Source organism: Gouania willdenowi, chromosome 5 (genome assembly GCF_900634775.1).
Source record: "Gouania willdenowi chromosome 5, fGouWil2.1, whole genome shotgun sequence".
NCBI lineage: Eukaryota > Metazoa > Chordata > Actinopteri > Blenniiformes > Gobiesocidae > Gouania > Gouania willdenowi.
Genome location: NC_041048.1, coordinates 41,944,417 through 41,957,962, shown reverse-complemented (window position 1 = coordinate 41,957,962; position 13,546 = coordinate 41,944,417). Strand labels below are relative to the sequence as shown.

Below are 13,546 nucleotides of genomic sequence, written 5' to 3'. Positions count from 1 at the left end.
CCTATCTGGAGCATAGCAGGAGGCGGGTTAGCAGCACCTAACGTCTAAAGTAGGTCGTTCTCAACCTTGGGGTCAGGACCCCATTTGGAGTCATGATCCCCATATAAATAGGATTACTTTTGCAGCAACAAATCATCAGAATGGTTAAGCTAACCTGTCTCACAATGGTCTAAGGCATGAAAATGATTTTTTTTTTTTTATGAGAGAAGGCTATAGTTAGGGATAAAAACGCCTCAGTTTCATTTTTATGGCTTACTAAAGCCTTTCCTCTCTTTTGAGGTGTTTGAAAATATTTGCCCTTTTTTGTGCCTTATCTCAATTTTTTGGAAATTTTTGAAAATGATGCCTCGCTGCAGCCTTAACTCCGATTTTGGGTAATTTTTTGATTTTCATCAATTTTTTCTGCCTTACTACATTCTTAGTCCATTGTAAGTATTTGTATTATATTTACATTAGTTTTAGGGTCTAATGATGGTATTAACTCAACTCTAAATATGCCTTACTATAGCCATACCTCCATTTCTAGGTGTCACCAATTTTATTGTTCTACATTCTTAACCCATTTTAGGGACGGGAATTATATTTACATTAGTTTTAGGGTCTATATTAACTCAATTTTAATTTTTTAATTTTTTTATTTTTTGCGCCTTTTCTCAATTTATTTATTTTTTTTTAATTTTTGAAAAATATGCCTTACTATAGTCTTACCAACATTTCGAGGCGTTTGAAATCTTTGCCCTTTCTTGCGCCTTACTTTAGCCTTATCTCTGTTTTGAGGTGTCAACAATTTTTTGGTCCGTTTTTATGCGTTTCAATTTTTTTTGAAAATTTTGAAAACGATGTTTTACTATAACCTTACCTATGATTTTGAGTGATTTTTGATTTTTGTAATTTGTTGTGCCTTACTACATTCTTAGCCCATTTTAAGTATGTGTATTATATTTACATTAGTTTTAGGGTTTAATAATGGTATTAACTCATTTTAAATTATTTAAATTTTTTGAAAAATATGCCTTACTATAGCCTAACCTTCGTTTCAAGGCGTTTGAAATTTTTCGCCCGTTTTTATGCCTTACTATAGTCTTACTTCAGTTTTTTGTTGTTTGAAATTTTTTGTTCTTTTTTGCGGCTTATCTCAATAATTTTTTTTTGAAAATTTTGAAAAACATGCCTTACTATAGCCTCATCTCCATTGTTTGGCATTTGATATTTTTTCCTTTTTGTGCCTTAACTCAATTTTTTTTCTTTCTTTAAAACGATGCCTTATTATAGCCTTCCTTATGATTTTGGGTGATTTTAGATTTTTGTCATTTTTTTCTGCCTTACTACATTCTGGGCCCATTTTAAGTATGTGCATTATATTTCCATTAGTTTTAGGGTCCAATGAAGGTATTAACTGAATTTTAATTTTTTTTTTTTTTTTTTATTAAATATGCCTTACTATAGCCTAACCACCGTTTTTTGGTGTGTGAAATTTTTTGCTCTTTTTTGTGGCTTATCTCAATAATTTTTTTTTGAAAATTTTAAATACATGCCTTACTATAGCCTTACCTATGATTTTGGGTGATTTTTGATTTTCGTCATTTTTTGTGCCTTATTACTACATTCTTAACCCATATTTTAAGTATTTGTATTATATTTGCATTAGTTTTAATGTCTAATGATGGTATTAACTCAATTTCAATTTTTTGAAAAATATGCCTTTCTATAACCTAACCTTCGTTTCAAGGCGTTTGAAATTTTTCGCCCGTTTTTATGCCTTACTATAGCTTACTTCAGTTTTTTGGCGTTAGAAATTTTTTGTTCTTTTTTTGCACCTTATCTCAATATTTTTTTTTTTTTAAATTTTGAAAAACATGCCTTACTATTGCCTCATCTCCATTGTTTGGCGTTTGAAATTTTTGCCCTTTTTGCGCCTTAACTCAATTTTTTTTTTTTTTTCGATGTCTTACTATAGCCTTACTTATGATTTTGGGTGATTTTAGATTTTCGTCATTTTTTTCTGCCTTACTACATTCTGAGCCCATTTTAAGTATGTACATTATATTTGCATTAGTTTTAATGTCTAATGATGGCATTAACTCAATTTGAATTTTTTGAAAAATATGCCTCACCATAGGCTTATCTCCGTTTTGAGGGGTCTGAAATTTTTTTTCGCCGTTTTTGCCTGACCTCCGTTTTTTGGCGTTTTATTTTTTTGTTAGTTTTTTCGCCTTAATATAGAATAACCTCAATTTTTTGGCGTTTGAAATGTTTTGCCCTTTTTTGCGCCTTATCTCAATTTTTTTTTTTGAAATTTTTGACAAATGATGCTTTGTCAAAAGCATCTATTTGTCAAAAGCATAGGTAAAGCTTACTTTAGCCTTACCTATGATTTAGGGTGATTTTTGTAATTTTTTGTGCCTTACATTCTTAGCCCATTTTAAGTATGTGTATTATATTTACATTAGTTTTAATGTCTAATGATGGTATTAACTCAATTTAAATTTTTTTAATTTTTTGAAAAATATGCCTTACTATATAGCCTAACCTTCGTTTCAAGGCGTTTGAAATTTTTCTCCCGTTTTTATGCCTTACTATAGTCTTACTTCAGTTTTTTGTCGTTTGAAATTTTTTATTCTTTTTTGCGCCTTATCTCAATATTTTATTTTGGAAAATTTTGAAAAACATGCCTTACTATTGCCTCATCTCCATTGTTTGGCGTTTGAAATTTTTGGCCCTTTTTGTGCCTTAACTCAATTTTTTATTTTTATTTTCTTTAAAACGATGCCTTACTTATGATTTTGGGTGACTTTAGATTTTCGTAATTTTTTCTGCCTTACTACATTCTGAGCCCATTTTAAGTATGTGCATTATATTTGCATTAGTTTTAGGGTCCATTGAAGGTATTAACTCAATTTTAATTTTTTTTTTTTTTTTTTTATTAAATATGCCTTACTATAGCCTAACCATCGTTTTTTGGCGTTTGAAATTTTTTGCTCTTTTTTGCGCCTTATCTCAATATTTATTTATTTTTTTTTTTTAATTTTTGAAAAATATGCCTTACTTTAGTCTTACCAACATTTCAAGGCGTTTAAAATTTTTTACCCTTTTTTGCGCCTTACTTTAGCCTTATCTTTGTTTTGAGGTGTCACCAATATTTGATCTTTTTTTATGCGTTTCAATTTTTTTTGAAAGTTTTGAAAACAGTGCTTTGTTACAGCATTACCTATGATTTTGGGTGTTTTTTGATTTTCGTTATTTTTTGTGCCTTACTATATTTGTAGCTCAATTTACATATGTGCATTATATTTGCATTAGTTTTAGGGTTTAATAATGGTATTAACTCATTTTTATTTTTTTTTTATATTTTGAAAAAAATGCCTCACTATAGCCTTCTCTCCGTTTTTTGGCGTTTGAAATTTTTTGTTCTTTTTTGTGCCTTATTACATTCTTAACCCATATTTTAAGTATGTGCATTATATTTGCATTAGTTTTAATGTCTAATGATGGTATTAAATCAATTTAAATTTTTTGAAAAATATGCCTCACCATAGGCTTATCTCCGTTTTGAGGTGTCTGAAATTTTTTTCGCCGTTTTTACCTGACCTCCGTTTTTTTGGCGTTTTAATTTTTTTGTTAGTTTTTTTGCCTTAATATAGAATAACCTCAATTTTTTGGCGTTTGAAGTGTTTTGCCCTTTTTTGCGCCTTATCTCAATTTTTTTGATTTTTAAATTTTTGAAAATGATTTTTTACAATAGCCTTACTTATGATTTTGGGTGATTTTAGATTTTCGTTATTTTTTGTGCCTTACTATGTTTGTAGCTCATTTAAAATATGTGCATTATATTTACATTAGTTTTAGGGTTTAATGTTTCTATTAACTCATTTTCATTTTTTTTAATTTTTTGAAAAAAATGCCTCACTATAGCCTTATCTCCGTTTTTTGGCGTTTGAAATTTTTTGTCAGTTTTCACGCCTTATTGTTGAATAACCTCAGTTTTTTGGCGTTTGAAATTATTTGCTCTTTTTTGCGCCTTATCTCAATATTTTTTTTTTTTGAAAATTTTGAAAAACATTGATTTTTGTAATTTTTTGTGCCTTACTACATTCTTAGCCCATTTTAAGTATTTGAATTATATTTACATTAGTTTTAGGGTCTAACGATGGTATTAACTCAACTCAAAATATGCCTTACTATGGCCATACCTCCATTTCTAGGTGTCACCAAATTTATTGTCTGTTTTTATCCGTTTCAATTTTTTTTTGAAAATGATGCCTGACTATAGCCTTACCTATGATTTTGGGTAATTTTTTCTACCTTACTGTTTTTTTTTTTTTTTTACCCCATTTTAAGCATGTGCATTATATTTACAGTAGGTTTTAGCATCTAATGATGGTATTAACTCAATTTTAATGTTTTACATTTTTTTTGAAAAATATGCCTTACTAAAGCCTTATCTCCATTTTTAGGTGTTTTAAAGTTTTTGCTCTTTTTTGTGCCTTATCTCAATTTTTTTTTTTTTAAATTTTTGAAAATTACGTTTTACCATAGCCTTACTAATTTTTTTGCGACTTATTATAGCTTTACCCCATTTTAAGAAGTTTGAAAAAAATGTTCGTTTTTATGCCTAACTTCAGCCTTACCTTTGTTACAGGGGTTTGAAATTTTTTTTGCTATTTTTTATGCCTTATCTCAATTTTTTTTGAAACTTTTGAAAATGATGTCATACTATAGCCTTACCTATGATTTTGGGGGATTTTTGTCATTTTTTTGTGCCTTACTACAATGTTAGCCCATTTTAAATATGTGCATTATGTTTGCATTAGTTTTAGGGTCTAATGATGGTATTAACAATTTTAATTTTTTACATTTTTTGAAAAATATGCCTTACCTCAATTTTTTGCACCTTTTCTCAATTTATTTATTTATTTTTAATTTTTGAAAAATATGCCTTACTATAATCTTACCAACGTTTTGAGGCGTTTGAAATCTTTGCCCTTTCTTGTGCCTTATCTCTGTTTTGAGGTGTCAACAATTTTTTGGTCCATTTTTATGCATTTCAATTTTCTTTGAAAATTTTGAAAACATGCCTTATTATAGCCTTGCCTATGATTTTGAGTGATTTTTTGTGCCTTACTACATTCTTAGCCCATTTTAAGTATTTGTTATTTATTTACATTAGTTTTAGGGTCTAATAATGGTATTTGAAATTTTTTGCTCCTTTTTGCACCTTATCTCAATTTTTTTTTTATTTTTAAAAACGATGCTTTACTATAGTCTTACTTATGATTTTGGGTGATTTTTGTGCCTTACTACATTCTTAGCATTCTTAACATTTTAAGTATGTACATTATACATACAGTAGTTTTTAGGGTCTAATGATGGTCTAACTAAATTTAATTTTTTGAAAAATATGCCGTACAATAGCATTACCTTTGTTTCGAGGCATTTCACATCCATAGGTAAAAATAAAAACTCATTACAAGACATTTATTTGTTTGTATTTTATAATAAAAAACTAAACAAAACATTTCTTTAATGAAAGAAAATCCAACAACTGAACTGTGAGCAACAGTGAGAGCTTCTATAGTCTGAGCTGGTATTAACATGATGTCGTAGTGAGTCGGTGTAGAGCTGCTCTAATGTTAAAGTTGGTTGTCATCACGTCACAGTTGTTGCTCTGCACGCTGCACACCAACAACTGTGCTCTGAAAATATCTTTATTACTGTTCAACGGCTGTTTGACACAACCGTACGGTTTACATGTTAGTTCATCCTCAGCTCTCAGAGTGAGTATCAGGTATCAGGAAAACCTCTGTCATTGGTCAGACCAAACAGAGTCATGACTCAGCATACCCTGCGTCAAATCAAACCAAAATAAAAGTCATCACACTCAACAGCCTCAGGCCTAAAAACACAAAATGGCATTTTATTTTGAAGGAACCGTAAGTACACATGACGAATTAAGTTGAAAAGCCGTTCTTTCCTTTTATTTTCTAAAAGGCGGAATATATATACATATTGTTTGGTTAATACATAGTTAAATGTTGATATATCTTAACCTTTAAAAATAAATGAGCTTTCAAAATAAACATCAATATGTGTTGCTTCTGATACGAGAGCAAAGTTGAAAGCTGTTATTTTCTTTGAATTTATTATTAATATTTAAGGTTAAGATGTATCAACGTTTCATTTAATTATGTATTTACTAATCAAAAAATAAGTAGAAATATCTTAACTTTTAGAAAATAAAAGGAAAGAATGGTTTTTCAACTCACTTCATCATGTGTACTTCCGGTTCCTTCAAAATAAAATGCCATGTCGTGTTTTAAGGCCTGAAGCCGTTAGATTTGACTGCTCTTGTTTTAATAAGTGAGGCCATTTCATCTGATGGAGGTTTTGCTGAGTCATGATACCTCACTGAAACCTGAGGATGGACTAATATATACTGTACAACCGTGAGGAGGCGTTCACCTTAAAACCACAGAAGAAGAAACAAAAATATAACAATAATCAGATTAGAATCAATAAAGAAAGTTGGAGGTTTAAAAGTAGAAAAAGGTTCTCAGTCCGTGGTTCTCAGTCCGTGGTGGTCCGGCGGTACCAGAATCGTGCCCTGAAGTCATCACTGCAGGTCATAAAGCCGGGGTTGGTGGGCGAGTGCACGATGCAGCGTACGATGTTGTTGTGGCCCAGTGAGAGCAGGTTCTTCCTCTCGGCTGTACGAGAGTCCCAGCAGCACAGGCTGATGGTTCTCTCATCAGGAAGTAGAACGTAGTCCTCAGTGTGGTTGAACACGCCCTGGGTACGATGCATCTGACGCCCACTCAGACCAGCACCTGGAACACACGCATTAGCACGTTAGCATTAGCTTCAGCTGTGCAGGGAGACGACACGTCTACGGATGGATTTGGTTTGATTTCCAACATGAACAATACAGTAGTGTATCTCATAATGACACTAAAATAATCATATTAATAATAGTAAAAAAAAGAAGAAAATAATTCAAACAAAGCAAAGAAAAAACAAATGGTACAAAAATCTGCTGGTGAAGTCTGTTCATGTTGGAAAAGCAGGAAATATAGACTTAAATGATCCCATCCCGTGTAATATCTAATGCTATACATATCATCTTATTATAATATACACCTATTTACACTATAAATAAACATACACAAAATTCATTGATAAATATCTATAGTTATACAATTCATGTCATCGTTATACATTCATCTGTACACACACGTGTGTATATATATACACACACACACACACGCACACACACCTATTTAGTATTTATTTCTTTAACACTTATGCTTCGAGAAGATAATCTTTATGTATTTATATTTAAATTGCTTTAAATTCAGATTGAATCAGTTTATTTTCAGTCGGAAAATGAGTAAAAGATTAAAAATGGCTTCCATCATGTGATATAATTATGGGGGGAAAAGTGAGTCCTGTTAATATTGTGGAGTTTAATTGATTGTATGTATTATTTTAAAGTTATAGATAACTGAATTAGTTTAATTTACACAATAATTCATGGTTTCTCTGACTTTTTTTGGTTTCTCCTACGGGCCAAATTGGATGCTCTAAAGGGCCAGATTTGGCCCCCGGGCCTTTAGTTTGACACGTGTACTCTAGGACCAACAACACTGCATCTGTTAGCCGTTAGCTCATCAGTTAGCACACACACTAAAGCTACACAATTAGTCAAATTTGATCGTGATCATGATTTTTGGGAGCCACGATTAAATTTATCTGATCGTTTGCAATATTGACATTTAAAATACAGGCTCTGCTGTAATAATGTATTTATGTCGTTATGTCTTTGGTACTTTTTTAATTCTTAGGAACATTTTTTTTGTATAATTCTTGATTAAAGCTTCATTTTGCACTGTAAACTGTTGTTTAAAAGTAGTGTAATAAAAACAGATTTTATTTTCCTAACATTAGAAATAATTGTGATTATAATTGTGATATTGATCAAAATAATCGTGTTGATGTGTAAAGGATTCTCCTAGTGGACAGAGTGGTGTATTACAGTATGTGTACAGTACAATTAGGTTATATTACATAACATTATCCTAAAAAACAAATGGTTCAATTAAAAGTGTATGAATATGTTATGGTATTTAAATTTCAAAATGAAAGGGTAAAAGTGTCTAAATCAGTTTTTCTCAGTTAATTTCCCACAGTGCTTAGCGTTAGAGCTACAGTGACCATCACACGACAACAGTCACCAACCAATCACATGATTCTGTATGTTTAGCTAGCACAACGAGCTGCACATGTTAGCATCATTCAGAAACATTAACTGGACTATCACCACTCCATATGCACAGATGTATTAATAATACAGATGTTTATTATTAGACACTGATGATAAACAGGAGCTGTGAACAACAACTAAACACATTTACAGTATCTACAACCTTTTATAAAGTTATCCAGTGAGTGAGCAGACATGTTATTCTGTAAAAATACACTACAGCGTTACTTAGAAACGGGTGCATTAAGTGAAATCAGGTGCTAATAAAATGTAAAAAAAAAGCGATTAAATCTTTTTTTAGATCTAAAAAAAATGAACAAACTCTACAATTAGAATTAAAAAATTTTAAATAATTGTTTTGTCAAAAACAACATTTGAAGGAATTTCAACCTTTTTTCAGACAAACGTTTGAGTTTTTAATGATTTAAGTGACATCGGTAACATTTGAAAAAAATCAGATTAGGGTCGTTCAGACTGCCATAAATGATCAGATACAGGTCGCGTAAAGGCGTAGCCTGAGATCTTTTTTTGCGTACGCATTTCCTGGTTTTTAACGTACGCCAGCTGCAGTGATCGTTCCTATGCAGTTTTATAAATGAGAGTGAATTTGCGTGTATTTGTGAGATCTGGTGATTATCGCTCAATGATGCAGCACTTTCACGTTGAGATAACGCTTAATATCTTTGTGATTTAACATATTTGAAACATTAAAATAATGAGGGACCCTGATTGAGGAGTTTTAACGATGCTTCAGAGCCTAAATCAGGTTAATTTAATGAGTCACACAAACTTAGTCCTACAGCAGGTTTTCCAAACCCTGAAAGAAACAATGACATTACAGCTGAAGCTGAAGCTCCGCCTCCTCCTCTGCATACATACCTGTGTACTTGACGAGCGTCCGGCCCGTGGACAGTTCCCACAGTTTGACCACCGAGTCCTTCCCACTGGACAGGACGTACTTGGAGTTCTTGGAGAAGATGGCGGAGCAGACCTCGGCTCCATCGTGGGCCTTATCGAAGGTGGTGACGCAGCGGTTGGAGACCCCGTCCCACAGCTTGATGCTACCGTCCTTGCTACAGCTAACGTAGCTGTTAGCCGTGGGGTTGTAGCTAACACCGCTAATGGTGTCTGTGTGCTGGTCCATGGCGTTACACGACACAAAGCACTGGAACGTGTTGACGTCGTAGAGACGGAGCGTGGGATGCTGCGTCCCCACCAACAGGAAGTCACCGGATGGATGGAAGGAAATGGAACGCAGCATCTCCGCTTCCTGTGGGAAACACACGGTTTGATTTAAAACATTTACATTCTTTAAAAATATTTTTCATATTTCTTGTTGTTAATAACAATATTTCTATAAAATACTCATGGTATTGAGTAACAACACTAGTTACAATTATTAACACTTACATTCTTTGAAAACTAATTCCTGATTTCAAAATAAAGCGACTTACTGCAGTGTGGGCCTATTTTAAGAGATCAATCACTTTAACCTTCATTTCATCTATTATTTCACTGCTTCATAAAAAACAAAACATTTTCTTAGGTCAGTGCACGTTAAATATTTCTTAAAGATATCAGCAAAGTTTGACTGAACGTTACCAGATGTTTGGTGGTTATGTATGACTTGTTCATCTTTCTCTAAAAAAACAACTATTTTCTTATTATTATTTTATTGCTAGGATGTTTCTATATCTGTGACTTTAAGAGTGTTCCTGATTTAATTAGAATTATTGCACTTTAAAAAATCTGTATCTGTTAGTATAACAGTGTACACTTTAGAATGTGATAAATCTAAAAGTACAACAATAAATACTGTCAAAATAATGAACAGGCAATTTCTCAATGGTTATCATTTTGTTATTGTTAGCATTGCTGCTAGCTGTTAGCCTTCCTGTAAAACCATGAGCTTTTCCACAATATCGCAATATTTATCGTACCATGAAGTTAAGAGCCCTGATTATACCCAACCATGAGACTTAGATATCATTACATCCCTATTATGTAACATACATAGATCTGTCTATATATGCTCTCATGTTATGTGATAAAACGCTGACCTGTACGTATTTTAACGGCTGACATGTACGTATTTTAACGGCGTACCTGTACGTATTTTAACAGCGTACCTGTACGTATTTTAACGGCGTACCTGTACGTATTTTAACGGCTGACCTGTACGTATTTTAACGGCTGACCTGTACGTATTTTAACGGCTGACCTGTACGTATTTTAACGGCTGACCTGTACGTATTTTAACGGCTGACCTGTACGTATTTTAACAGCGTACCTGTACGTATTTTAACGGCGTACCTGTACGTATTTTAACAGCGTACCTGTACGTATTTTAACAGCGTACCTGTACGTATTTTAACAGCGTACCTGTACGTATTTTAACGGCTGACCTGTACGTATTTTAACGGCGTACCTGTACGTATTTTAACGGCGTACCTGTACGTATTTTAACGGCGTACCTGTACGTATTTTAACGGCGTACCTGTACGTATTTTAACGGCGTACCTGTACGTATTTTAACGGCGTACCTGTACGTATTTTAACGGCGTACCTGTACGTATTTTAACGGCGTACCTGTACGTATTTTAACGGCGTACCTGTACGTATTTTAACGGCGTACCTGTACGTATTTTAACGGCGTACCTGTACGTATTTTAACGGCGTACCTGTACGTATTTTAACGGCGTACCTGTACGTATTTTAACGGCGTACCTGTACGTATTTGAAGGCTCTTTTGGCGGAGGGTTTGGAGTAGTCAAACAGCTTGAGGGTATAATCTCGTGATCCAGAAGCCAGGAGCTGCTCAGAGGGATGGAACGCCAGACATGTGACCTCGTCCACGTGGTCGTACAGCGTTCTGATCACAGGATGATTCTCCATGTTTTGCTGAGCTGTCTCGTTCATCATCACCTGACCAACACACACACACACACACACAGAGGAAGCACTGAGAACACACACACACGTACATCACTGGTGGAGGTGTTCTTGTGGCTCCGCCCCTACCTCGATGGGCATGGCGCTCTTGGCGAGCATGCGCTCCGTGTCCAGGATCTTGATGGAAGCGTCTGCAGACCCAGTGGCGATCAGCTGACCATCACGGCTGTATGTGGCCACGCGACACGGTCCTTTGTGGGACGTCACGTAGCACGTCTCGTACTCTGACGCTTCAGGAGACATCGTCTGGACGTCTGCGTCAAACTCCATGTCGATGCCCACGCCGGGCGCCACCGTGTCTGAGCGGCCAATGGCGTACTGCACGGCACTGTCGTCACTCTCCATCCCTGAGGGGAAATGTTTGACCTTTGAACTTTGATCATTAGTGTCGGGTAGAGATCCTGTTCATTTGTCATCATAGGGTTGGACCCAAATTTTAATCTTGATATTTTCTCTCAATTTGGAGAAATACGATATAAATCTTGATATTGTTATCCTGGGCTACTGGACTCTAAACGCCCTCACTTTGTTGGTCTTCTAGTTGTTGTTGTGTACACTAGTTAAAATCACTATTCCTCTGTTATTAGTGAACGGATCAAGCTGAAATGTGGTAGCTATAATCTATAGATGTGTACGCATCAACGCTCGGAGCTCGATTTTTGATTTGGGGCCCCAAATACTATATGAATGAATATGATGAGATGCTTGGAGCCCTTTTTTTTTTTTAAATGGGGCCCATTTAAAAAAAAAAAAGGGGCCCAGAGGACAACCCCCCATTTCCGGTAATTTCCAAATTCATGGGAACACAGTCGTGAGATATATCATTTCAAAGGTAATTCAACGTAGATTACCATTATGCCTAGGACAATTCCATTAGGGGCCGGAGGGGCCCACCTCCTTTCTCTGGCAATTTCCATTAAAGTCAGTTTCTCATTTATTTGTGAGTCAAATATTGTGACAGTTGGTGGTACTGAATCATTGACACATACCAATATATGAATATTACGTATGTGCCACAGGGGTGCCACTAGGCTCCCGGGAGCCCCATTTTTCAAATAACTCCTCCTCCATTAATACTCGTTGAATTGGGCTGTAATTTAACATAGATATTCTATGAGCGGATGTGCTTTTCAGTTGCTTATTATATTTATTTATTTATATATTACACCAATTAAATCACGCCGCTTCAGTCCTGATATTCCTGACAATTGGAAGTTGGTACTCTGTTCCAATGTATGTGGGAATGTCAAAAGCTCCAGATGTTCTGGAGAGAGGTAGTTAATCTGATTCCTAAACTGAAAAATAGTTTTTATTCCAATAAAAGCAAATTTATGGATACTCCATATTTACCCTGAAGGCTTCTCTGCAAATGTAAAAAAATACAATCTTTCTGTCTGTTGCAAGCCAAACATGTTATTGCTCTAAAATGGAAATATATTGAGGGACCTAACTAACTGCAGTCAGTGGATTTAATTAAAGAAATGTCTTGAAATCTAGCATTAGAATAACTGACTTATATTTAGAGGCAAAGCTGAGATATGGACTTCTTTCTTACACTTCATGGACTGGTGCCACCACCATCATCATAACAAGAAGGTCTGTGATTTGCTATTTTACCTCTAGTTAACTTTATTTATTGATGTATTTTTATACATGACCATATATATATATATATATATATATATATATATATATATATTAAACAGTATTTGATAAGAGAGAATCCATAAATCTAAAATAAAAATGTATCAATTACAATTTTCAATATCGCCAAAATAGAAATATCGATATATCTCGACTCTAGATATATTGGCTATATTTAGTTTACTTTAGTTTTTATTCTTGTTTTACTTCGTTTATGTCATTGTTTTTCATATTGTGTAATAGTGATTTGTGGCGATCATAAAGTGCTATTCAAATAAAGCTGATTTGAGTTTATTTTTGGTGTCAAACATACGTAATAAGCCGTTATATGTGGGCGTGGCCATTTTAAAGGGTAATATCAATCAAAGTGTGACATCAGACACATAAATGTTGATATTTGCAGGTCTTACCTATCTTTGCCAGCTGCATCAGCTGCTCAGAGGGAGAAACCACACCGGGAGGTTTCACTTCATTGATCAAACTATTGGCGATGCTCGTGTATCCATCGTAGAGAAGCTGACTAATGATTAGCTTATAAAGATGCTGACGGTCCTTCAGGGTCGGTTTAGGCCGATACATTCTACTTTATCCTTTCACAAACTGCAACAAAAGACGAGATCACACGGGATGAAAATTTTACTTTAGGCTTCATAACTCACAGCAACGCTTCTCTGTTGAAAAAGCAACAAATAC

At 34.1% G+C, this 13,546-nt stretch overlaps 1 protein-coding gene across 1 annotated transcript in view; it reads right to left on the bottom strand.

The window, feature by feature from the left end:
* Positions 1-5,474: 5,474 nt before the first annotated feature.
* cstf1 (cleavage stimulation factor, 3' pre-RNA, subunit 1) overlaps positions 5,475-13,546 on the bottom strand; it is an 8,351-nt gene continuing 279 nt past the window's right edge. Inside the window, exons 2-6 of the mRNA XM_028446915.1 lie at positions 13,264-13,453; positions 11,279-11,556; positions 10,985-11,182; positions 9,137-9,527; positions 5,475-6,824 (exon numbers count right to left, since the gene is read on the bottom strand). Coding sequence (XP_028302716.1) covers positions 6,565-6,824; positions 9,137-9,527; positions 10,985-11,182; positions 11,279-11,556; positions 13,264-13,432 — 1,296 coding nt within the window. The 5' untranslated portion in view covers positions 13,433-13,453 and the 3' untranslated portion in view covers positions 5,475-6,564. The remainder of the gene's footprint in view (positions 6,825-9,136; positions 9,528-10,984; positions 11,183-11,278; positions 11,557-13,263; positions 13,454-13,546) is intronic.